The 26,896-nt window shown below is 39.2% G+C and overlaps 1 protein-coding gene across 2 annotated transcripts in view; it reads right to left on the bottom strand.

The window, feature by feature from the left end:
- The window catches only part of RAPGEF5 (Rap guanine nucleotide exchange factor 5), a 208,295-nt gene that overhangs the window by 82,305 nt on the left and 99,094 nt on the right, over positions 1-26,896 (bottom strand). For both annotated transcript variants that reach the window (XM_033088310.1, XM_033088311.1), the window contains exons 8-9: positions 22,470-22,543; positions 13,054-13,179 (exon numbers count right to left, since the gene is read on the bottom strand). In XM_033088310.1, the coding sequence (XP_032944201.1) occupies positions 13,054-13,179; positions 22,470-22,543 (200 nt within the window). The remainder of the gene's footprint in view (positions 1-13,053; positions 13,180-22,469; positions 22,544-26,896) is intronic.

Below are 26,896 nucleotides of genomic sequence, written 5' to 3'. Positions count from 1 at the left end.
AAATCTTTAACAGAAATGTACTACAAATTCCACAAGTGACCTAATACGTTGTTCTTCAACTGTTAAACACAAACTTCTTCAGGAATGAAGTCTGTTTTCAAAAACAAATTCAATCAGTAAAACAGGTCAAGAACTAAACACAATATACTGTTGTGTTTTTTTATTTTGAAAAATATATTTTGTAGCTAGAAAATGCGGGGAAGGGAGAATGATGAATGCCAACAATATGTATTTCCTTTCCATCTTAAGCTTTATCATCCTTGCCATTTATGACTTCTGTCCTTACCTGGTCATAACCCAGGAAGTAAAAAGATGATGTTTACTTTAGCAAATGCCTCACAGGGACGTGAGGAAACAATTTTCTGGAAACAAATACCTTCTTCAAAGGGCACCCCTTTCTGTCTTCTGGAAGTCCTCCCAGGTCCTCTCTTCTGTCTGCTGATTGTCCTTCTTCATTCGCCTGCCTTTGTTTTCTCATCCATCTCCCTCACTCGGTGGTGGGTGCCTTTGGGCTCCCGTCTAATCTTGCTCACTTCTCCCTCTGTTCTATTTTCTGTGATGCCTGGATCATAGGTGCTCAACAAATGCTTTTCTCAATGAATGGAGGCAAGAATAATTAATCTCAGCCAGATCTTTAAAAAAAAAAAAATTACTCTCTATAAGAAAAGGAGAAAGATCTCTTGAGATCAAAAATGATTTAAGCCCTCCACCGAGTCAACTTTGTGTCTTGTGGCTGAAGGGCCATTAATGGTGACAGCAAGCTAACTAGCTATTTGGTTGCCTCCCACCTTCTCCCAGTGTGATTCTTTCTAGTCACCTCTATGAGCTCAAGCACGGGAATCTGAGATAAGCTGAATGGTAGAGAAACCAAGTGACCGACTGTAAGGGATGCTGGCCTCTTTCTGAAGACCTCAGTGCAGTTCGGTAAATGACCACTTCCCCGTGTCGGCAGCCCAGCACACTCGGCTAAGGAACACACATTCAGGTCACTCTGGGTTTCCCATAGGACTGTGCTACCCAACTCTTCTTCTTTCTGTTTTTTCTCAAGGGCCCCCCAGACTGAGATGTCTGCTGCCGGCCATCCTCTATCAGTCAGAAGAAAAAGACACCGTTCCTGGCTTTTCCATGCTGGGTTGAAGCAGTCTCAAAACGTAGGTTTGGGCCAAAAGGGGATCAAAACACTCTTCCGCTACATGCTTCCCTGCAGGTTCTGGAGTAGCCAGATATGGAACAAAAAAGTAGAAGTCAGAGCTCAGATGCAAAATTGGCAAACCGCAGAGGGTGTGACATGGGGGAATAAGCAGCTGCACATGTTGACTATACCTAGGGCCACTCTGATCTTTATTAATAAGGATTTTTCCAGGGTGTGGTGAGCTTCTCTCAGGTCTGTGCAGATCTCTTCCATATGCCAAGATTATGAGTAATACCGAAGGACAGGAATTTGAGATTTACTGACTTGGGACGGAAATCGGTCTACTAAAAATTGAGATGAAGGTCAGATTTGATTGCCAAGTTACAATGGAAATGGCATTTAATAGTTCAACAAGTCATGAGAGGTTTCTGACCACAAGCATCTGGCATTCCAGTATATTCCTTAAGGACAATCAGAATAAAATTGGCTCTTTGCTTTGTTCCAAGGTTTCTTCTCTTGGATTTTAAGGGCTAGTCAGAATTCTGCCTTATCCAAGCTCAAAATCTTCCCTTGATCACCTTGTGGGTTTATCGTCTCCAACCTGTAGGTGTAAATCAGTACCAATTTGTGTCATGTGTCCTCCTGTCTCTGCCACTTTATGTTCTGTAGTTTTACTCGCACTTTTTAAAGTTCCAGCCATATAAATTCCTAGAGGAGACAGTATGATCTCCATGGCTTCAATTACCCTCTCGGTTCCAATCTGAGTATTGTTTTAATGCTGAGATAATTTTTAGATCTGTGCTTCCCTGTGGGTATTTAATAAGAAGCATTGAATGATCTCACTTATTTTTTTTTTTAAGTTTTATTTAAATGTGTTCTTCCAGGACCCACCAGCTCCAAGTCAAGTAGTTGTTTCAATCTACTTGTGGAGGATGCAGCTCATACTGGCCCATGGGGGAATCGAACCGGCAACCCTGGTGTTATGACCATCGCGCTGTAACCAACTGAACTGGCCGCCCCCCGCTTATTTTTTGCTGACAAAATTGTTTGTGCCTGATTTCAGGAGTCGCTGTGTTCATTTCCCGAAGGGGTAACTGCTACTAAGCAGGGAAGAAGCAGTTCAAGGGACACGCTTTATCAGGGCCAGGGTCATTTCAGTGGGGTTGGCCTCACATTAGGGCCCCACAAAAGAAAACTTCAGGAACACAAAGACTGAATTACAACATCCTCTGACAAACCGGAAGGATCTCTGGTAATTACTGTTTTTATTAATTATTTTTTGCTTCTAATCACAGAGGCTAAAACGTATTTATTTTACTAAAAGAATATTATCAAAGCAAATATTTTAAACATTTTCTTGTGTTTAACGAACTTTGACCAGAATTAATGGATTGTATAGTGTTTCTTGCCCATTTTCCATTTTAGGGGAAACTCTTTACAATCCGATAGGGCAGGTGCCAGTTTTTGAATGAGATGTTTTTTCTTACCCAAACAATCAAGACGTGATATCTAAAGTTCCTTCCAATGCCTATGAGTCTCAGAGGAAAACTCCAGGATACTCAGATTGATTGTGAAAAGTAACGCATCTTCACAATCCCCCAACTTGTGATAACAATAAGTTCACAGAGCAGGGAGAAAGTGATAGATAGCAACCATCAACCATAAAATTCAGTTTGGGATTTTCTTATGCATTCTACCATTTGGGGATCATTAGAATTCTTTATCCATAAGACTATCTAAATATAGATGCTTGTTTTACCTCTGTAATTCCTAGTCACGTCAAGATCATGTGGGCTTAAAGAATCATCTGTACGAAGTACACACTCTTTCCCCTCTGACTGCAAAGGGCCAAAATTTTACCTTGACACATTCTGCCCCACCCCCCTTGGAAGTCACCAGATATGCTCCTATATGACTCATTAACTTTTCATGAGCCTCCTTACAAATCCCTACCCCCAAGCCACTTCCTGCCATCTTAATTGTCTTATTATCACCATTATTCTCTCCCTCTGTGTTTCTTGGATCTTGAGGAACCCCTAATCCTTTATTCTGACTCAGCTTGCCTCAATCATGCCCAGCTATTCCTGGAACCTGAACAAAGAGAACATTTACAAGGGTTTGTTAAAATTGTTGAGCCTTGTTCACTTAATTATGTGCAAATGTACAATAAAGGAACATACATGCCATATCTTATTTCTCTATTTTTTTATTATTATTATAGGAGGGAAACATTGGAAAAGGAAAAAAAAAACACACAAAAACAAAATTGAAAAAAACTTATTCCAGGCAAACCTAAATACTATTGCATTGACTTCCATAGACTAAAACAAGTTCTTTTTGCTTCAGTAATGGAGTGGACTCTTTTTTTTAAAATTAAAGACAAATTTTTATGTAATGACAAATAAGAGCATGGCCATGTTTTAAGTAAAATATGGGTATTTAAAATGATTTATTAGAGAAATATGTACTGCACATTTGCCCACAGTCTGTTATGTTCTGTTGTGATATTTTCAGCAATCTTCTATTTTTGCTATCTTAAAACAACATGTAGGGCTGCTGTACGCCAGATGGAATTTTTCCTTTCCACCCACTTCCCATTGCAAAAGGTTCTTTGCATCTTACATGGAAATCTTTTATAAATTCCTTTTCCTCGTCTTTATCAACTAAGAAATTTGAAACACTCAGAAATCACCAAAGTTTGGCTGAATCGATATGAGGAGTAAGTATATTTAAGGTGAACATATATGCCTGCATGGTGTTTATTAACAGAAAATATTCACATTACACGCAAGCTCAAACTTCATTTCTACAAAAGCAGGAATCACAGTCAACTGTGTCAAGAAAATGATGATGTAGTAGCATACTTTTGGATAAAGCTAATGAACTAGAATTGAGCTATAATTGGACATTCTGTCTTCAGCGGGACTTCAGCTCAAGTCTCTGGACTTGGTCCTCACAGCAAAGTCTTAATGTTTATGCTGGTTACCGCTGGAAGCAAGACCAACAGAAAGAACTGTGAAGAAAGGAGGGTCAGAAAGCTTTAAGAGGAGTGAGTGGGACCTATTCTCCTGCAAATCCATTCCTACATGGCAACAGAGGAACCTCAAAAATTCGAATCTAATCATCATTTTCTCTCTCTTGCTCATTAAATTCCTCACAAGAGCTCAAGCTTGCTCTCAGCACACAATTTTTGGCTAAGTCTGTAAGGCCCTGTCTGCTGTAGCCCTGTGTCTCTCTCACCTGCCCTGCCCTTCCCTCACCCCTCCTCCTCCCCAGGCCCCAGCCACTTGGCTCTGCCTCTAGAGCTGCAGGATTCTTTCTTGCATCAGACCCTTCACATCATCACACATGTTCTTTCGTCTACCTGGAATGCTCATCCTTCTTCATTTCTCTAAGCAACTCTTCTGACCCTTCAGATTCTGTCTCTTCATCAAGGACCCGTGCATGTCTCCCTAGACCAGCTGAGTTGCCCATGACAAGCTTCCATAGCAGCCTGTATAACACCATACAGATAACTGAATTCAGCCTCCGAATTTCTTGCAGAATGCTAGCTCCCAAAGACAGGGATGTATCAGGGCAGTCCCAGGGGACCAAGGCACATTGTAGTTAGTTCCTGTGTCTCCCTAGTCCTTGAAATCGCATCATGTTTTCAGTTCTCCCAGCCTCTGTAGTACACACGTGTCAGGAAGGACTGTCCATCTCTCTGTGCATCTTTTCTCTACCTTTTTGTCTTCAAGCGCCTCTTACGTATAAACCCAAATGAAACCAAACTACAGAAGCTTTCTCGTATTACCTGATCAGACGATCTATAAGGAGATAAAATTGTTATATTCATGCAGATCAGGATTTGACAGGGGTAGAGAAGAAAAGAATATATAGTTGCCACTGAGATATACCACTGAGGAGGACAAAAGCCAAAGAAAAATAATCTATTTTTCAATATTTCACTTTAGTGATTTCTCAAACATACTACTACCGTGTTTCCCTGAAAATAAGACCTAGCCGGACAATCAGCTCTAATGCGTCTTTTGGAGCTGAAATTAATAAAAATTAATAAAAGACCTGGTCTTATTTTACTATAAGATCGGGTATAATATAATATAATATAATATAATATAATACCGGGTCTTATTTTAATTTTTGCTCCAAATGATGCTTTAGAGCTGATTGTTCAGCTAGGTCTTATTTTCGGGGAAACACAGTAGAGAAGATAGACCTATTTTAATTTAACAAGTATAAGACTTAATAAACCTGCAGAGCAGCTTTTGTATCACAGACAATATGAGATCCTTGGAGAACGTGAGTTCGATAAATCCATCCAACTGAGCCAATATCAATTTTCTTAGTTAGGTCTTTTAAAAATAAACTTGAATATTTTCAGAGAAATAAACAAATAGCATAATGATAAACTCCTCTATCTTTAAAACTACTGAAACTAATTTTTTTCAATTGTCAGGACTTGCGGTGGACTTCTTGTGAGAACCTAAAAATACAGGTAATGGGCAGATGGCTCCATCACCCGGCATGAGCACATCACTGACTTTCACTGGCTGCCTAGCTGCTATTTTTCTGGAGAAAAACAACAACAATAACAACAAACAAGATCAGAATTTAAAGAGTACACAAAGCAAACTAAACTTACAATCCTTGCTGTGAATAAACAAGTAGAGCATGATTACTGCAACCATGAAAAAAGTTTATCGGAGGTATTTCCTCCTCTCTGAATGCCTGCGGAATTACTTAAACACTTCATTAAATGCTGTCTTGAACGGTGACTTGTTTCCCATGTGTGAGTTTTTTTCCCCAGCTAGATTGTAAACTCCCTGGAGACAAGAACTATCTTCTACCACTTCTGTGTTACTCTGGTGGCCATATTAATTCTGGTTAAAAACAAACTAAAAAATCACTCCCTCCAGGAAGCCTATTTCCTCTGAAATACTTGGTACTTTAGTAGCAAACCAAGACAAAGTCAGGATTTTGCTATTAAGAAAAATAACATGGTTTCTACATAGCAATTTCTCAGTTTATAGGTGGGCAACTTAATGTTATAAAATTCTATTTGTCTTTAAGTAGTTTCTGGGTTAAACAAAATTATTGGTAAACTTCAAATAATGCCAAGATTGCTCTTAACTTTACTTGACTAGATAGATAATACAAGTTTAAATACATAACGATAAAACCATTTTGCTTTTAGTATTTCATAGAGAATAAAAAGAAGGCTTTCACCTTATACTTAGGCTGTCTTTTCTTTTTTCCTTAGCAAAGTAATAGATGAAATGAAAGTTTGGAAAAGGTCAAGGCCAACTTTTAATAAGGGAAATAAGGGTGACAGCAGCCAGAATACTCCAAATCACTTCTCCCCTAGTAATCCTTGAACAAGGAACCCTTTGACGTAGGCAGAATTCCAGGATGAGGCTGCAGGAAACAGGGAAAAGGAAATTCCAGTAGGGGTTGAGTGAGAGGGACCCTACCCTGGCAGTAGGCTATGCCAAGATTCAGTTTCAGAATGTGCAAAATCCCCTTCCCACCCATGTTTCATAAGTGAATTCGAAAAGGGGAAGGAAGTAGGGTGGGTCCCAGACCTAACAAAGGGACCGAAGAAAACGGGGTGGGGAGAGGGAAGGATGCAGACCGGGTCCCTTGGGAAAGTGTTGCTCAGCACGCTTTCCACGTACATTTCATAGCCCCATGTCTCTGCAACGTGGAAAGTGGGAACTCGGTTCACGAGCTGCTGTTGGTATTTTCATTCTACCAGTTAATACACTACAAAGCATAAATTACATTTCAGGAAAAGAAGTTTCGGTTTTCTGATAAGTAGAGTAATTGTATTCCAGAAACTAGGATCCATGTCTAAATATAGGTGTTAATACAGCTATTTCACTGATAAAATGTAAACAGTTTATAGGCTTTTCAAATCTAAGTTAGGCCTCAAATTATGCAAGCACCTTATCATTCCTTTTTCTTGCATGCTTTCCACACCTACCATAATCATTTCAATAAGTGATTGTTCTGTCTCTTTCCTGCAGAGCAGTTCTCCTACTTGGCCCTCTTTCTCAGGACTAGCAGGATTCTTAGCATCTTGGCTTCTTATCCTCGTCTTTGTCCTCTCTCCCATGATTGCTGAGAAAAGATGTACTCCAGAGGCCATCAGACTTGAGTTCAGTCTTAGCCCAGCTCTGTTTAATCACTCCGCAGCCTCAGCTTTCTAATCTGTCAAACTGAAGTATCATTTACCTCACATAAGCCCTCCCACACCAATCCTCCTTTTTATGAAAACTAATAAAACTAGTCAATGGCTCCTTGTTATTTCTAGAATGAAGTGAAATTCCTTAGCCCTGAAAATCCTCCACAGTCTGGTCCCAATCTCATTTCTCACTAAGTTTCTTCCTTCTCCTGCCTTTTCGTCACCATCTCCTCCCTCACCCCCAACCCTTGGTACTCTGGTGACACAGAATGGTTTGGGATTTCCAAAAAATCTCTCATATTTTGACATTTCTGTGCATTTCCTAATGCTATTCTTCCCACTGGGAATTGATTTTCTTTTATTTGAATTATTTAAATCCAATCTAAAACCTACTTCAAGGTCCACATCAAATTCTACCTCTGCCGTAAGAAAGAATCCTGTTCCTCCAGGTGTAAATTCTTCTAACTCCTCTGTCTCTCGCTTGAAACTATCATCACTGCTTCCTTGTAGCTGTTACTTGTGCCAATGTCTTTTCTACACAAATTGACTGGAGTCCTTCAGGGTTGGAGCCTATCTCTACTACTTCAAGGTTGAAGCCACCACAGTTACTCAGGATACTCTACAATGTCAGCTTTAATAGAGGTGTATTGAATGAATAAGTGACCAAGAGTATTCTAGAATAACAGTTTTGCAATACCAACTCAGACTCTATGGGTAAGGAGAGTGATCCCTAAAATCACAGTTAATTCTGAAGAAGACATATGCATCATTACAGCAAATGCCAAAGCTTTGGCCAAATAATCCAGTTTATTCTGGGCCTACCCGAGATTCTCCCTGCTTAGACCAAAGTGTCTGGTCTAAGAAGATTTATGTAGTCCCCACACTGTGAGCCAGACCCCCATCTAACAATTTGTTTTTGAGATAAACACTATGTGCCCTTGCATATATCTCAGTCATACTGCAGGAAACATACTGCAGGAAAACAAAACAAGGTAAATATCTTATGTGTCTTTTTGGCAAAGGTGACCAACCATTCTAGTAATAAATAGAACATTCTGACATCTACCACTACACCAAAGAAACCTTAACAAAAATTCAAAAATTGCTTAATATAAAAGAGCACACACATCCTCCCATTACCAGTCATCAAATGCTGTCAATTTTACCATCTAAGTGACTCTCAACATTGACGACCTTCTGATTTCCAATAGTTACCATCCTGGTTCAGGCTTACAGCTTTCACCTGACTCACTACAACAGCTTTCTAAGGCTTCCCTCCACACTTCCTCTTCCCCACTCAATTTTGCCTCTAAAGCAATGCCAGGAGATCTCATGAAGACCACATCTGATTACGCCACTTCCCATCTTCAATGGCTTTCTTCTATCAGAAAAGCAGGTCTAAATTCCTTAGGGTGGCTTACCAAATCTTTCAACTGAATTCTAGACTTCCTATAGCCCACCGCCTTCACTCCCCATGAATCATCCAGTCATGCATCTTCCTGCTGGTCCCTCTGCCTTAAACGCTCTTCCCCAACCTGCCCTTCTACAACCATCAATTATCCTTCAAAGTCAAGCTCAAAAGTTCCCACTTAGTAACACATGCTCCCCCATCACCCCTCATGCCATTGATGTAATCATAGAATTAAAGCTAGGCAATAGGACGCCTATAGAAGAGGTTAATTTCTTTAAAGAATTAATGACCAAATGTTAATCTCACTATCGGAACAGTTAGAAGAAATAGCCAGTTTCTGTCCTCTTCTTTCAGTTCTCACGTAATAATTTTCAACACTCAGGAATAAGTGCTGGTGAATTTTGTCTACAGCTAGTTCACAGAAAATGGGAAAACCAAGTGCTTCCTGAGAAACTTGTGATAATTATATATTTAACTTTTTAAATTTCAGAAACACCTTGGCAAAAGCAAAGAATGAAGTGTTTCTCTAATTGCATGCATTTATAATTATGGCATTTACCAGTTTAAGCAAATATTAGAAATGCCAACTCAGAAAAGTCTAAATCCCTTCAATTTGTAACAAGACATACCAGCAACAGAAGCTTTATTCTACCAACTTCATGCCTTTCTCCATGCAGTACTACTTCAAAGTAGCTTTCTCATGTTGGTACACATGTATAAAAAGGCATTCTAGAACTGCAGAGACAATGTAGTTTAGTAACAAGAATGACTCACTAGGCAACTTGGGTGCTAACTTGAATTCTACCACTGTCTTCTTCACTAGCTTTGGCCCAGGAATGGTGGATGAGGTAGATGAAGCATTTTAAAAACATAAAAATAAAGGAAATCTGTATGTCACTCTAGGGTTTGGTCATTATTGTTACTGTTATAACAAGAAGAGGAAACTGCAGACTTGGGTTTACGTTAAGTAAACTGTAATTTCCTCTGTACATGCTGTGTGTTATAACTGAGTTTCATGAGTCAGAGCAGATGACGGCTATTGAAAAGCAAGAGCAGGAAACACGAAACTGCTTCGCCCACCTCACCAACACTGTGAACTCAGCATGCAAGCAAAGGTATAGATACAGTGAATGCTTAAGACGTAAAAGCAATATAATCTATCAGATGGTGTTTTTACTCTTAATAAATTATTGCAAAAAGTGTAAGCATCTGGTATCAAGTAATCCATTTAGTAGAGCACCATGTAAATATCAGCCTTGAATATGGAAGCAACCTAAGTGCCCATCAATACATGACTGGATAAAGAAATTGTGGTACATATATACACTGGAATATTTCTCAGCCATAAAAAAGAATGAAATTTTAATCACTTGCAACAACATGGATGGACCTAGAGGGTATTATGCTAAGTGAAATAAGTCAGAGAGAGACAAATACCATATAATTTCACTTATATGTGGAATCTAAAGAAGAAAAACTAACAAACAAAACAGAAACAGACTCATAGATACAGAGAACAAACTGATGGTTGCCAGATGGAAGGGAGGTTAGGTGGCTGGGTGAAAAGGTGAAGGGACTAAGAAGTACAAATTGGTTGTTACAAAATAGTTACCGGGATGTAAAGTATAGCACAGGGAATATAGTCAAAACTATTGTAATAAATATGTATGGTGTCAGATGATGGGTACTAGATTTATAAGGGGGGGGACACTTTGTAAGTTATATAAATGTCTAACCACAATGCTGCACACATGAAACTAATATAAAATGGTATTGAATGCCCACTATAATTGGGAAAAATAATTAAATTAAATTTTAAAAAAGAAAACATAAATATCAGCCTTGAGAGTTGATTAGTTCAACTGGTGTCACCCTGCAGGAGGGAGATCACAGAACAGCTAAGTTTATATTTATCACTAAGGAAGAAAGATCCTTAATATTCATTTTTCCTTACTTTCAGCTTCATTAGGAAAAGTCTGTGTAGAAAGGGCCATAATTCCAATGTTTATTTATACAGCTTCTTTCCTCTCAGAAGCACAGACACTTCTGAGTGTTAGTTAATACATCCATGTTATGACACTCAGGCAAGAAGTAAAAAACCTCACTGTCCCATTTTACAATCTTAAAATGAAGGTTTGAAGGTAATAGAGTAGCTTTGCATAAGCAAAGCTGCAAATCTACCACTAAGTTTTTTTTCCTCCTTCTTCTGCCTGCCCCCCCCCTCCACTTCAAACTGTTGTTTCTCAGTCTAGTTGTGTAGGACACAGCCCCCTGGCCCGTGCTGGAATTATGAGCCTTGAGCTTCCCCCCCCACCCGGCTGATGCAGTCGGTCGCCGGTCGTTGGTCAGCCGCTCACAGCAGCTCTCGCCAGCTGCCGGCCGCCCACGATGGTTGCCAGCCACTCATGGCAGCACAGGGTAGCCCATGGCAGCACACAGCGGCCCGTGGCAGCACACAGCGGCCCGTGGCAGCACACGGTAGCCCGTGGCAGCACACAGCGGCCCGTGGCAGCTCACGTCGACCTCCGGCTGCTCAGGGCAGCCCGAACCGGTGACCTCGGCATTAAAAGCACCGCTCTCCAACCACCTGAGCCCCCGGGCTGGCCTGCATTAAATTTCTGTCTCATGTTAAAAGTCTTTACAATTATCAGCACCAAATTCATATTTCTATTATTATGTATTTGGAGGGTATTATAGTCTCATTAGCTGTAACTATAGCATTCTGAATTGAACTAAATATAAGGTAAAGGCAACACAGGTACCTCTTTAATAAGCATAACGTTTGTGGCCTAAGGCTGATGATTTCTAACCGTGGTGAAGTGGTACTCTGTTTGATTTTAAAAGATCTTGCCCTACGCTCAAGTTGCCGCTGGCTCATTAAATCGAAAATGCGATACACTGTAAAATATATCACTCATTTTAAGGACCACTAGGAAAGAAAAATGCCCACAACTAAACTACGACATGTTCTCATATCACCCGTCGTGAAGACTCATCCTGATTTCAAAGATACTAAAATGTGGGGGAAATGTGTCTTGAAATCAACAAAATATAGCATAAGAAAACTGTTGCTCTTCTAATTAAAATGAATTAAAAGGGAATTGTTTTGAGAAAGTTAATATTAATAGGTGATTGGATATTGAAATATGATGCTAAGGACACAACAGAGGTTAGAAGTCAGTCTTTGATACAGTCAATTTTCAGGCTGCTTTTAACAACTAAGACGAAGTCCCCGAACTTTTCAATAGTACCTAGTAAAGCGAAGGCTCCTGAGGCCTCCATTTGTACTTAAAGGCAACAGTCACCCCCGAAATAGTTCAGTTATGAGGCTTGGAAACTGCCGAATTGTCCTTCCCCCTTGAGACGCCAGTTGCTGTGGGTGGATGTTGCACCGTTAGAGACGCGTGAGAGTATTAAACAGCCTGCCTCACCTCCTCTCCTGCTCAGTAAAACCCTAGCATTTGTATTTGAGGGCCTTGGAGCAGAAAAAGCATGAAGCAATTTTTCCCCCTTCAAAAGGGTTGAAAATAAAATTCCAAGGAAGAATTAAAGTCAGAGAAAGACATGTTTATAAGCACTGAGGAATTTTCCTTTATGAGCAATCCTGGCTAGTTCAGCACTGAGAGTGAAGTCTTACAAACAACAACAAAAAGTCAACAGACAACAATGTGTAGCCGAAGAAAGTGGTCCCATTGTCTTCCCAGCATGACGGCAGCTGTCTCGGTTCTAAGGCTCAATCTGAATAACCGCTTTCAGGAGAACCGAGCAGAGCGTCCCTTTCCTCCAGTTAAACTACATCTAAACAATACAACACTTGTTGGAACACAAACATTCATAAGCCACCGGGAAAACTCCCTTTTGGACTCTCCTGCTTGGTGAGAATGTCTATAATCTATTCTGTTCTAGTGTATTTCTAGTGACTTCAGATATATTTGTTGGGTAACTAGAACTACCCTTGTACTAAACATAAAAGTACATGTTCTTTCAAAATTCATATTCCACAAACTATCTGATGGGTTGAAATTCCCAAGGCCAAATTTGAAAGCCATCAAATTAGGATCATAAATACACATGCATTCGTATTTCCTTACATGTATTCGTATTATATTTCTACATGACTTACTTTTGAGAAGAGTTCTCTTATAAATCCAGGGTCATAAACCACTGGCTATGAGCTGTCATTTTTACTAAGGAGGATGCTTTTTGGAGGAAAAAACCCAAACACTAAAGAATTTAAAATAAAATATTCTTTCCTTCAAACATACTACCAGGCAGAAACCTTTTCCACCCCTTCGAATGTGCATCCCCAAGAAGAAAAGGGCTTACGTGTTCAGACTTCTCCTGTTCCTTTTTGTCTGTCTGCAAAAACTGATAGTTTTCTCTCGCCAACTTCTGGACCAGTTCAATTCGTCCGATGTCATCTCTCTCCTGAAGCTTGCACATCACCCCCGCCTTAAGAGTTGGAGAAAAAGCGAAGATATACTTAAATCCACAGTCCCAGGACATGACACCGCTGCAAAGTTCCCCTTAGAATAAGCTCATCTTCTCTGTTGCCTGGATTAAATCATGGTCTTGGTAAAATGTTTGGCCTTTCCAAAATGGAAATTGTATTATTTTAACCTAGGCTTGCCACACCAAAAGCCTTCAAGTTGAGCTCATTTATCAGTCTACTTTAACAGAGTGAAGGGCAGAGCGAACTGTATCATTTGCTACTAACGTGTACTCCTGATATGCCACTATTTGTTCCTGACAGCCTGTTTCCTGTTACATAAGCAAAGCCTAACAAGAGGTTAAAAACTCATGGGAAAGTTAGCCAGGAACCACTCCGGCAAAAAGGGTGAAGTGATACAGAGTACTAAAAATAACAGTACACAACCTCCTATTTCTTTCGCTCCACCAGATCATTCCATGTACAAAAACACAGTTAACAAGATCATGAGATTTCTCCCCCACCCCCACTACTGGAAAGTTACTATGGGGCATTATTAGTAAAATATCTCCAATGTTAACAATGAAATACGGTGGAAAAGTTTATTAAAAATAAACTGGAAAAAAAAGCTTAAAATTTCATCAGGGTTTGGAAATGGTCCAAGAAACATATTTTTTTTTATTATGCCAAAGTACCCAAGTCATAATAATATGAAGGAGGAGAATCAAGGACTTTGACTAGAAAAAAAAATATGTTCGTTATAACACACAAGTTATGAACTGTTTTTGCTCAAATTCTTTCAAAAATGGTTCATACTGACATATTAGGACATGAGCTAATAAAGAAATCTAAAGTTACTCTTGGCAGGGATAGTCAAAATTATGGAATTTTTGTTTTAACCAATACAACCTACAGGATTTAAATGTACTCAGCAACATGACCAAATACGGAGAAGGGGCCAGAAGTAATCACAGCTTCATGGTCTTAATGCTTGGTTCTAAAGATACCCATTTTGTTGAGTCGGCATCAGAGAAATGGGACCACAGATGCAAAGCAATGACTAAATCTTTATTCCCAGGGGCAAGGATATCTCTTTATCTAGTAGTTTTTCCAACGAGTAGGAAGGAAACAAAAAAATCTGTGAAGTGGCCCAAATCACTGATTTCCAGAGAGCAGCAAGTGGAATTCCTCCACCAAAGTCAAAGATTTATTTTTACATCCCTCACAAGAGGTCTTCCAGTTCATTTCCATCCAAAGTTTTCTTGGACAGGAATCTCAGTTTATCTTAAGACAGCCTGTGTACTGTTGGAAAGCCAGAATTGTTGGAAAGTCCCTTATCACACTAGACAATGTCTGAAACTACTGAACTTCAACCCGTAAGTATTAGTTTTGCCTTTTAAAGCAACTAAAATTATGTCTATTTCTTATTCAATATAACAATCTTTCAAATACGTATTTAAATACCAATAGTTATGATATCCTCCTTTGATCATTATATATATATATATATATATATATATATATATATATATACATATACAATCCCCATATATATCTCCCTAGTTCTCTATTTTATTTATTCATTTGTTCATTCATTCATGCAGTCACTCAACAGATTTTATTTGAACAACAATCATATGCCAAAATCTCCTGTAGGTTTTAGGGATACGGTAGCGAACAACAACAAACGAAGTCCCACATATCATTAAGCTTACAATTAATAGGGGATTTGGATTATATAATGTACAGATATGAAATATCAGATGGTAATATATGATAGGAAGGAAAATAAAGCAGGGTAAAGGGGCAGAGAAATGATGGGAGGTGTTATTCAGAAAGGAATGTCAGGGACGGATTCTTTACTAAGATGACATCTGAGTGGAGATCTAAAGTAAGGGAGGAAGGGTGCTCCAGGCAGAGGAACAGGAGTGCGTGGTCCCTGAGGCTAGGGTGTGTTTGGCTCAAGGAAGAGCAAAGAGAGCAGCAAGACTGGAGCACAGTAAGGGGGAGGGATTAGTGGGATTGGTCAGAAAGGTGATGCCAGAACCAGATCATGTAGTTTCCGTACAGACTGTGTAAATTGTTTAGATTCTTTTTCTGAAAAGATGGAAATCCTTTCGTGAAGGTGTTGAACATAGGACTGGCGTAATCTGACTTACATTTTAACAGGATCATTCTGTCTTTTGGGTTGAGATAACACACTGTTGGGTGGGGAGAAGGAGTTGAAGTTAGAAGCCCAATTAGGAGACTGGTCTTCAGAAAAGAAATGGCTTAGAACTGGTGGTAGTGGTGGCGATGGTGAGAGCCAACATTAGAGAGTAAAAGAAGATGAATGCTATTAAGGTACTGCTTTCAACTAAGAAGGCAAGAAAACTATTCAGGGAAAGTTCTACCCAAACGTGGTTAACATGCTTTAAACGTTCTGACACTTAAAGGCATAAGTTTTTGTTATGCAGAAAATTCATTTATGTTGACCATCTAGGATTTCTTCTCTTTCCATCCATGTCATCCTCGCCGTGTTTAATATACAGTCCTGCCAGTGAATGACCCTGCGACCTCAGGACCTGCTCCATGGTTGTTTATTCAGTAGTGTGATGGATTAGACCTACCTTTCTGCTCCCCAGTGTGGCAGCCCTGCCTACTAGAGGGCACGTGTGGGCCTGGGGCCAGACAGGGGTGGTCCACAGGAGGATGGCACCATGGAGCTAACTAATTAGGCAGGTAGGAATGAGCCTGTTACCTCTTCCAACCAGCCCAGGCTCCAAAGCTAACCTCCTCTAGACACCGATTGAGAGAGTCTTTCCTTCTGTCTGTGGGTCCCACACATGTTTTTTTTAAAAAAACAACCGATAATATCATCAGCAATAAAAGGATAGGACTGAGTAGAGGAAATTAAAGAGACCTTGACTTGTTTCTTTGGTTTCCGTGTAAACATGAGTTTTTAAGGAACTCAAAACATTCTTCATATCATATGCTTAGGATTCTAAAGACAGACTTTTCTTTCTTGAAGAAATACATTTTTATTAGAACCAGATACTTTTGTACACACATTCTGTATTTTAAACACAAAATGCTATTACTTTTAAAAATGGTTTTCAGATTGACTTAATTATTTCATATTTATAATTAAATCAACTTATAATTAAAAAAAGGAATACTATTCTCTTGATTATCTGGTTTCCCAATAATTCCTAGATGCATTTTCACAAGTTAATCAATTCTAAGCAATCCTTAATGATACTATCAGAAAAAGCTTTCAAGGAAGGTTATGAATGGTTCTTCATTCCCTGGAGAACTTTAAGCCCAGAGAGATATCCATACATCCTAGATAGTTATAAGGCACTCCTCCTTGGAAGTACCTCACTAAACCCGATGTTTTCTTTGAAAGGGGTCCCTTTCAAAGCTCCGAAATTCAGTGATTTGATTAAAAAAAACATGGATTTATTTTAGAAGCTTCGTTATGGCAAGAGAAGCAAGATAACTAACAGCTCTCAATCTAGACTTTCACATTCCTGGGCTACTTAATTTACTGATGTGAAATTAATTATAAACAGTTTACCTTGCTATGCCAGAAAGAAAAACAGGGTAATGTGTAAGGATCAGACGTTATTTGAGAGCCTAATTTCAAGGTCTACTTTGAAAAAATAAATCTCTGTAATGTATAATTAAAGCTATTCATATGATCTTCAGTATTTGAGAAATGTTACAACTGTAAATGAAAAAGTCTGTTTCCTTTATATATAAAATGGAGTCATAAAATCGTTGGGTTCATTTATCAGTGGTTAAATGAAACTTGGACAGGATTCCCTTAGGAAACGCTACAAGGATAATAAATGAACCACCTTTATGACAAAAGGTGAAAGAGCACAGCTCTATGAATGAAACATTTTCTGCATTATTATAACTTTAAAAATCCCTCTTTCAACAACACTTAAAAAAACACCATGTAAAAACCGCTAACAAGGGAAGGAAAACCAGGATGAAAGAGTCTACCTGTCATGAAAGCACTTTTGCAATTACAGAACACTATTCAATACAAATTCAGGGTATTCGAATAAATTCTTACTGATTGCTACATAATAGACACATTTCTTTAAAAATTAAATCTTGAATAGAAACTTATAAAATAATTTTTTTTTGCTACTTTAAACAGGAATTCCAAATAACAGAATAAAACACTGATGGGTTGGGATAATAATTATTATCATCATCATTTTAGAGCAACAAGCATTCATTTTCTCAAATTTCTTCAGAGAAAGGAAGAAAACTAAGAAAAAATTCTTCCTGGTTGGGATAGAAAAATATACTGTTTCCCCAAAAATAAGACTTAGCTGGACCATCAGCTCTAATGTGTCTTTTGGAGCAAAAGGTAATACAAGACCCAGTATTATATTATATTATATTATATTATATTATATTATATTATATTATATTATTATTATGACCTGGTCTTATAGTAAAATAGTAAAATAAGACCGGGTCTGATAGTAAAATGAGACCGGGTCTTAAATTAATTTTTGCTCCAAAAGACACATTAGAGTTGATTGTCCAGCTAGGTCTTATTTTCGGGAAAACACATACCCTTTGATACTTGGGGAAGGACCAAGAAGCATTCATAGTAAAATTGCATATGATGGAAAGTGTGATGGTAAATACAGGTTTCCTAATTAATGGCCAGGGCATTACTAGTACAGACCTCAAAGCAAGCTGGGGCACCATAGAGCCTTAGCAATCATTCAATGACTCCTACTCCCTCACTGTGCAGCTGAGGTAATGCACGTTCAGGGAGGTTCATTCCTCTGGTCCTCCTGCTTTATAGAGTTACTGGTGTTAATATACCATGTTGATCGGATATAGCTGTCCTATACAAACAGGGTGTGTGATACTGCCCCCTCTTAGACAATGCTAGAGCATGCTGGGGGCACGGAGGGAGGCAGAAACCATAGTTACTTGGACTTTATTACTGTGATTTCCCTCATACTGTTTTTTTAAAATTTTTATTGGGGAACAGTGTGTTCCTCCAGGGCCCATCAGCTCCAAGTCATTGTCCTTCAATCTAGTTGTGGAGGGCGCAGCTCAGCTCCAAGTCCAGTTGCCATTTTCAAGCTTTAGTTGCAGGGGGCACAGCCCACCATCCTATGCGGGAATTGAACCAGCAACCCTGTTATTCAGAGCTCGCACTCTAACCAACTGAGCCATCCGCCGCCCCTTAAATACTTTCTTAATCTACTATACTTACATAATTTTTCTCTTCTGATGAAACTAAATACATTATATATTTACACAATTGACAAAGTAAGGGGTTCATTCATTATATCGTATATTTAATTCCTTGAACTTTCAGACTACATTAGGGAGGTCACCAATATTTTATCTTGTTTTGACCTGAGAGAAATTACAGCTCAGATCTATATGTATTATCGATCATACTGCTAAGCAGGGCAGCAAAGTTAACAAATAATAAAGTAAAAAAAAAAAGAGGATAAAATTCTAATACATTCTAACAAAGGATTTAAAAGGATTATGTGTTTTCTATGACAGCTATCACAGGCTTAAATTAGAGCTTTCTTCAATCTATTACCAAAAAAGTCACACTTTGGCTACTGATAAATTAACCATCAAACGTGTCAATTAATTTGTATAATCAACAGTATTGTCACTTAATGTTAAAGTGATTGATTTCAGTGGGGGATAGGAGACAATGAAAATAATCACTGAATCCAGTGGCCACTGGCCACCGGAATATGAGTGAGAATGTCCAAAGTTCAACACGTTATAAATTACTCATTGAAGATGTCATGGAACCCTTCCTTAAACTAGAACCTGGAAAAAGTCTGTATATTTTCATAGAGTCTTTAATCCTCAGTCCTATATAAAGAGTTACAACGAGTGATGGGTTGAGAATGCTGGAGGTATGTGACGGTACCATAATGGTAGACAGAGCACTACTGCAACCCCGCCAGGTTACACACCTGAAATATTCAAGCCAAAAGGCCATGTGATAGGTACTCCTGATGATAATGACAAGTCACAGAGGCTAACGGTTGTTTGAGCACCATGTGCCAGGCGGTGATCTAATTGCTTCACATATCCTCATTTAATCTTCACAACAGGCCAGTAATTACTCCCGTTTTGTAGAGATTTAGTTAGAAAGGCAGTTTAGTACAGTGGTGGAAAACACGAGGATGTTGGAGCCAGATTGCATTGGCTTCATTCCTGGCCTCACCACTTACCAGCTCATCTGTCAAGTGGCGGTGATTCTATTATCTGCCTCATAGGGTTTGTTGTGAGGTTTTTAAACACATTAATAAAAACGAAAAGCTTCGAAGAGTGCCGGGTGCATACGAATAAGTGTTAACTCTCAATACTACCCTGTTTCCCCGAAAATAAGACTAGGTTTTATATTCATTTTTTGCTCCAAAAGATGCATTAGGACTTATGTTCAGGGGATGTCATCCTGAAAAGTCATGCTACGGCTTATTCTCCGATTAGGTCTTATTTTCGGGAAAACATGGTATTCCAGCAAAGGAATGTGGGGCACAGGAGAGTAGAGTGTCTTGCCCAAGGTTGCTGTGACAGCCAGGAAGGAACCCAGGCAGTCTGGCCCTGGGGACGGTGCCCTTAAACTTCATGTATGCTGCCTGACATTTATGGAACCTCTTATGTGCCAGGATGGCAGGCATTTTTAATGTTGCTTCATTTCACAGTCATGTCAACTTTATAGTAGCTCCACTTTGCGGAGAAGAAAACCAAGCATGCTCATTCATACTGCCTAGCACGGTGGGGATACTTTGGTGACTAACACACAGGTACGACCCGACAGAACTTACAGGTTTAGAGACACTACAGAACTTGCCCGTTCGCCCACAGGCACCAGCTATGAGGAAGAGGGCTGGGATGCAAATCAACTCTACATGAGCTCTTCACTCTGCCCACACATCACTGCATTAAAACAGGGAGTTTCATAGGCAGGAAAGAGTTTTTAGTGAGAAAAGGAAGACAGGAACCAATATAGCAGGGCAGAACTGGAGTTTTCTGGGAGGTGGGAAACCTGTATACAAGGTCCAGTCTCTCTGGGGTTAGTGACTGTCTTAACCCTCCGTAGAGGCAAAGTTTTCAATAGCCTAGGGGCATATTTTTTCCATAGTGACATATGAGTATGTCATCACTAATGGGGAAGGAATGAAAGCCAATTTCCACTTAACTTGTTTAAAACACACTCTGGAGTGAAGACTGCAATAATGTGAAATACTCGCCATACAGTTTGGCATAGAGGGGCTCCATCAATTATATGTATATACCTCAAACATCAAATTAATAAAAGTACACATATGTATACACTCATGAACACACACATACATCTATATCTAATTCTGCCTAGATAGCTCATGGTGAAACTCTGAAAGTTTTCTTTAAGCTCACCTTACATGACTTGAACTACTGATGATTCTACCCAGAGCTTTTGTATAGACGGACCTGCAGAGTCAAACCAATAAAACGGGTGCTTCTCCTGTGCGGGCAGATCAAGCTTTCTCAGACACATTAGGGAAGGTTACAGCTGCCTTCCTTCCTATGCACCTAAGCCAATAACACTCGTAACTCTGCATCCCAGTGAACTAAACTCATGACTTCCAAACCTAAACACAGTCTGTTCCTGATCTAATTATCAATTCACTGCCTTCAACTGGCTTCATGATTTCATTCCTCTGTACATCCTGTGCAATTATGTCACTATTGCTGGAAAAAAAAATCAAACTCTCTTGAAGAGCAAGGTCTGGGTATCCTTTTGAGATACACAAAGAAATAAAGCGTTAAAACAGACTTTTGCTGTTTTAAGAACAGAATAAGTTCAAAACAGATAAAAAATAACAATTTAAATTTAAAAACATCTGTCCCACTTTAATGATTTAAGAAAAGTTCCAGAAAGGAATCCCTTCCTGGGTTTGCTTGGAAGCCGGAAGTGTAATTTCAGTATGACCTTGTGGATTGCAGCATTTTGAATATTACTATAGCAAGACAATTCCAAACAATTCCTTATACGAACTTAATAAAACTACAACCTGTGCAATCTTGACTGAAAAGCTAATGGGATTCTTCTAAACAGTTTTAGAACGTTAACGGTGAAGTGCAACGGGCCAGCCAAACTAAGAATCTTTTTTTTCAGCTTTATTCAAGTATACTTTCATATACAAAAGACTGCACATATTTAATGTGTACATCTTGATGAGTTTGGACATACGTGATACCGTGATCCCGTCACCACAATCCTTCAATGCAATTTCCTCTGCAAGGTGTAGTAGAACAGTTCAAAACCGGGCATGCAATGAGGGCTCACAAAAGGGCTCGTGTGCGTCCCGAGTTTCTGCACCCCTGTCTGCCTGAGGGTAGAGTCTGTCAGATTCTTCTTCTTGGGTAGACCAGCCCATTGCGCTGTACACACTACAATCAATTTCCAAGGAGTAGACTCCCCTGGACCCACTCCTTTCTTGTTGTCATGCATAATAAAACCCAATGGCTTATTTATTCTACATGCTTTTCTTTTTAATCCTCACAACTGCCCTATCAGGTAGATTTATAGATGAGTAATCTAAAAATCAAAAGGGTTGAGAAATCATCTTAAGGTAACTCGATATTTAGCGATGTCACTTAAGGCTACAGCTGGGTGTCAACGGGGATGGAACTCTGAGGAGCTGAATTATTGAGGACTTACAAAAGAATTATTGGGGACTTGCAAAAGAATGTCACCCATTCTGCTTCTCTCCCTGCTGTTCCCACTAAGAATCTTTAAATGCTCTGCTTTTACATAAAGTTAACAGTTGATAGCAGTAGGGTGTCCAAGTTTTTATGCTGCAAAAGTGTTTGGAGGTAAGGTGCTACCAAAATCATATCCATGCCATGAAGTAGATACTGGGGGCTGGCACAGAACCTTTAGCAGGTGTGGCATCACAAGAACCTGTCTGGCCAAGCCCCAGCTCTCACGCTGTCAGCTAGCTGAGTCTCCTCTGCCGTCTCCAGGGGACGGTGTTCCCTAAGAGTGGTCTTTCCTGGTTCTTCACTTACTTTCCTTGCTTTGTTCTGAGAAGTGGAGTATTCTCCCTATGTGTTTCTCCTGCATGAATCAAATTATGAATGCGATTATCAATTTAGAACCTTTCTTGTGAAAGATCTCTTTATCAAAAACAAGTACTTTATTCCCATAATATGACTATTTTACAGAACGTAAAAGGTAAAACCTATATCACACTTGCACTATGTCACCTTTCTCAACAGAAAAGATGGGTCCCCCCAGGGACTGTCACAGAACTTATCATACCTGAGAAGCTGGAACCCCTTCAGCGTCTGTCACAGTTACGTGTTTGTCACTGTTTTCTTCATCTTGTTCAATTGCTTAAATTTAAAAAAAAAAAAAAAAGCAAATTAATCAATCAAACAAATGTAGCATCATCATAAAACTGTTTCCGATAATTTTCTTTCAGACAGCAATTTGACAGGAAAAAATGATATTATGCAGATTCACAAAATGTAAATATTGGTACTATCTTTTTATTACTAGGATGAAAAAATTAAATAACATTGGGCACTTTCATGTCCATTATCTCGTTTATTAAAATCAATGACAATGGAAAGCTGACCTCATTCTGCTTTTCACCAAAACCTATCAAGACATCATGTCTGTTTTGTGCTTTACCCAAAGGGGAGTTGGGGTATAGATGAAGGCTTCTAGCAAGTTCACGTGAGAATGTCATTTTTTTTAATGTGATTTTTTGGAGGGGCTAATAGTGTAGTGTTATATAAGAAGCATACTTTATATGTGGATTGCTCAGTGCATTGTTACCACAAAAGTCTGAGCTGTGGAGTCTTGAATCCACCTCTTCTCCCATATTCCCTCAGCCTCTCCCTTTCCAAGTCCTTCTCTCCCTTTCTAAGCTGGTGCCATACCCTCGTGACACAAAGCCCCTGATTCCAGCCTCTCCCTAATACAATACAGCTTGGGCACAACTGTTGAACTAATCGATCTCCAAAAATATAACTACAAGTGCCACGCGTTGGCCTACCTATTGCTTATCTTATCAAGTTCAAACTCTCTGTTCATCCATGAAGGTTTACCTTGAACTCTCTAGCTTCCTCCTCATCTCCAACTTCACACTGACATTCAGTACCACGACATAGTGCACCCAACTCTGACCCAGGTACAGTGATTTCATTATTTTTCTCTTTATATAGCTGGCTCTTTCATCTTAATAAATATTTAGTGAGTATCTACCATGTGCCTGGCACTGGAGTTATTCGTGTGAACAACAGATAAACCCCTGACCTCATGAACTCTACTTACTACCATGTTTCCCCAAAAATAAGACCTCGCCGGACCATCAGCTCTAATGCGTCTTTTGGAGCAAAAATTAATATAAGACCTGGTCTTATATTATGTTAGATAAGACCCGGTCTTCTTTTACTATAAGAAATAAGTAAAATAAGACCAGGTCATATATTAACTTTTGCTCCAAAAGACGCATTAGAGCTGATGGTCCGGCTAGGTCTTATTTTCAGGGAAACACGGTATCTGGGGAGTTAACCAATGAACAATAACTACTACTACTACAACTAATAACAACAACAACAAAAATAATTTAAAAAATAAAATGGAATTAAAGATTATGAGAAATGGGGAAATGACAGAAAACCAAGGGGTGGGGCATTTTGGAGAGGAGGCCAGGGAGGGTGCTTCTCTGAAGAAGTGGTATTTGGGCTGCGACCTGCAGGTTGAGATGGAGCCCCCCATGGCAGGTGAGAGTGATATGAAACAAGCCTGGAGAGAGTATGGCCCATGGTAAATTCAGATTTTGGCCTAAGAACATAGGGAAGCACTAAGGAATTTAAAATCGGAAATTGCATGATTTGATACATACTTTCAAAAGTTCTTTTGTCTTTTTTGTGGAGAACAGACTTAAGAGACTCAAGAGAGGGATCAGGGAGACCCGGCGACTGTTGCTCTCGTCTTGCCTAGAGATGACATTGGCTTAGACCAGGGAAGTGGCAATGAGCTGACGAAACATGGAGGATTTGAGCTTTGTTTGCAAATAAAATGGACACAATGTGCCAGTGAATTGAATACAGGGCTGGAGGTTGGGGTGAGGAGGGAGGAGAAACTCAAGGTTGACCCCTAAGTAGAATGAGTGAATGCTCGTCCTCATATCATTTATTCTTTTTGCTGTCTCCATCAAAAACAGACCAAAAGCACACCAACCTCGCTGAGAATGAGGTAACCCACTGTACTTTTGGATTCAGTTTGCATTTTATGTACTTTTAAATACTATGCTTTCTGCTCTGTATTTTTAAAAACATCATTCCATGTACCTTTTGCTTTTGTATGCCTTTTATGCCTGCTGTGTGGTGCTAATTGTGGAGCCCACCTAAAGGCCGTGCATTTAATATGAGCTCTGTAACAACTAACGGGATAACAATTCCTCCCCAAGTGACCCAAATGGCACGACTTGACCACACCTACTCATATAGCTACGCCTTTCATAATTATTTGTCAAAAAAAAAAAAAAAAAAAAAGAGGGGAGGGAAATTCTGTTAAACTCCAGGGGTAACTAGGATAATTCCTACCAGCTGAGCATCTAAAGGCAAGGCAGGAACAGCGGAAGTGGGCAGAAGCTTTTCTTCTATTTTCAGCAAAAAGTTCCATTCAGTGCTATTCAAAGGGGGTCCCCTGTTGCTACTGTTAGAAGGAAACTTAAGAATAAAGAAAAACACTAGTGTTTTCTCTGAAAAACTAGAGGCGAATGCAAAGGAAAAAATAAAATACAGAATAACATCCTAAATTTCACTTAAACATGCAATGGGCTAGAGAAGGAACTCCACTTAACTAATTGAAACAATACAAGAAGTCTTTCCTCACCCTGTATTGGGGAGTAATTTTTTTTTTGGGGGGAGCACTTTGATACTATACCAATGAGGGACAACTACCGCATTTCCCCGAAAATACGACCTAGCCGGACCATCAGTTCCAATGTGTCTTTTGGAGCAAAAATTAATATAAGACCCGGCAGCATATATTATATTTTATATTATATTATATTATAACATGCTCTTATATTACATTAAAATAAGACCAGGTCTTATATTCATTTTTGCTCCAAAAGACCCATTAGAGCTGATGGTCTGGCTAGGTCTTATTTTCGGGGAAACACAGTACACCCACATGAAATACCAACAATACCTTGGCACCTAATTTATGCTTTATTTGAATGTTTGCTCTTCAAATTTTTAGTTTTGATGAAAATGAAAAAAAATAAATTTTGGTATATTTTTGCCTACTAAATTCATGCGTTTGTTTCTAAAACAACAATGTTCTCGGGATAGAGGTATTTCCTTTTCTTATCTTATGATACTATGAAATAGGACATGCAAGATAATGAATAACAATTTCAGGATTGAGAATTAGCACTATGTTTTTGAGATTTAGGCAAAATTCTTAAAATATCTAAATAGAATCAAAGGAGGAAGAGATTAGCGCAAAAGCATACTTAGGCTAAAAATTCTGTCCTATATTTCTAGATTCTCCCCAACAACAGTGTTACATTTTTTGCCACATCTTTGAAGACCCCAATATTTGTTGCCCTATGTTACATTTTGGTTAACATAGCAAAAAATTAGAAACACAAGGAAATTAAGGGACGTGGCAAGGGAACTCAGCAATCCATCTCAACCAGGATAATGGAGAGCCTCTCCAAGTTCCGGTGGACTCTTGACCTCAGGCTCCTGATGATGAAGAAAAGAGCATGGCCTCTTCCAAAGCATAGATAACGTGATTTTCTTGGAAATTCTGAAAAATTATGATTCCAAAAGTGCATTTTAGCCAGTGGTTCCTATATACCAGTTGGGAACAAAAACTTATTATACTGGACTTTCAAGGATTTATGATCACCCCCAAGAAGTCTCATGTAAATAAATAGTCAGTCACCTAAAAGGGAGTACTCTATGACCCTTTAATACAAAGATTGATGTCAAGGAACAAATAGGGAGGCAATTTCTCTCTTTATGCCTCCTAGAGGTGGGGCTCATCTGGTGAAAGGAGGAGGAAACAGTTATTTAGATTTCTGAGCTTAGTTTTTCTTTTATCGGATCAGAATAAGAGTAGGTTCGGGGAAATTTCCTATGCAAATATTGATTCTGGGACAGTTCCCTCCAGTGCAACACGCAACACGTACACAGGAATGACAGCTCCTGGGACCAGGAGGCATGGAGCCTCACTAGCTGCCAACACAAACCATCCCCTTATCTCTCAACACACAGAGTCTAAAAGCAAGAAAAGGCCTTTGAAAATAACTTACCACAACAAAAGTCACAAGCACAAGATCAAAAGCATGTATTCTAAACAGTGGACACAACAGCCCACATGAGAACTAAGAATACACATGGATTAATTAGCACTAACTCACATACGAGCACTTAGTTTAAAATGTCTCTATTTGTAAGTTAGCCATGAGCAATTCCAGAGGAGCCCCTGCTGACAGCCTCCAAGGGTTGTAGGGCTTACCTGATATCACCTTCTTTCTGCCTTGGGGACCACAGGTATTCCCTTCCCCGCCCCCCACCACTTACTAGGATTGTGGATAAGAAAATTCTCCTAATAACTTTACTAATACTATTGCTAAAACACAAAGGGGATTGACATCCTTTCAAAATGGTGCTCATTTAATTTTTGCTAATCAATATTTTAAAGGTAAGAGCCAC

This window comes from Rhinolophus ferrumequinum, chromosome 20 (genome assembly GCF_004115265.2).
Source record: "Rhinolophus ferrumequinum isolate MPI-CBG mRhiFer1 chromosome 20, mRhiFer1_v1.p, whole genome shotgun sequence".
NCBI lineage: Eukaryota > Metazoa > Chordata > Mammalia > Chiroptera > Rhinolophidae > Rhinolophus > Rhinolophus ferrumequinum.
Note: the sequence above shows the minus strand (reverse complement) of the source record. Positions and strands in the feature narration are given on the sequence as shown.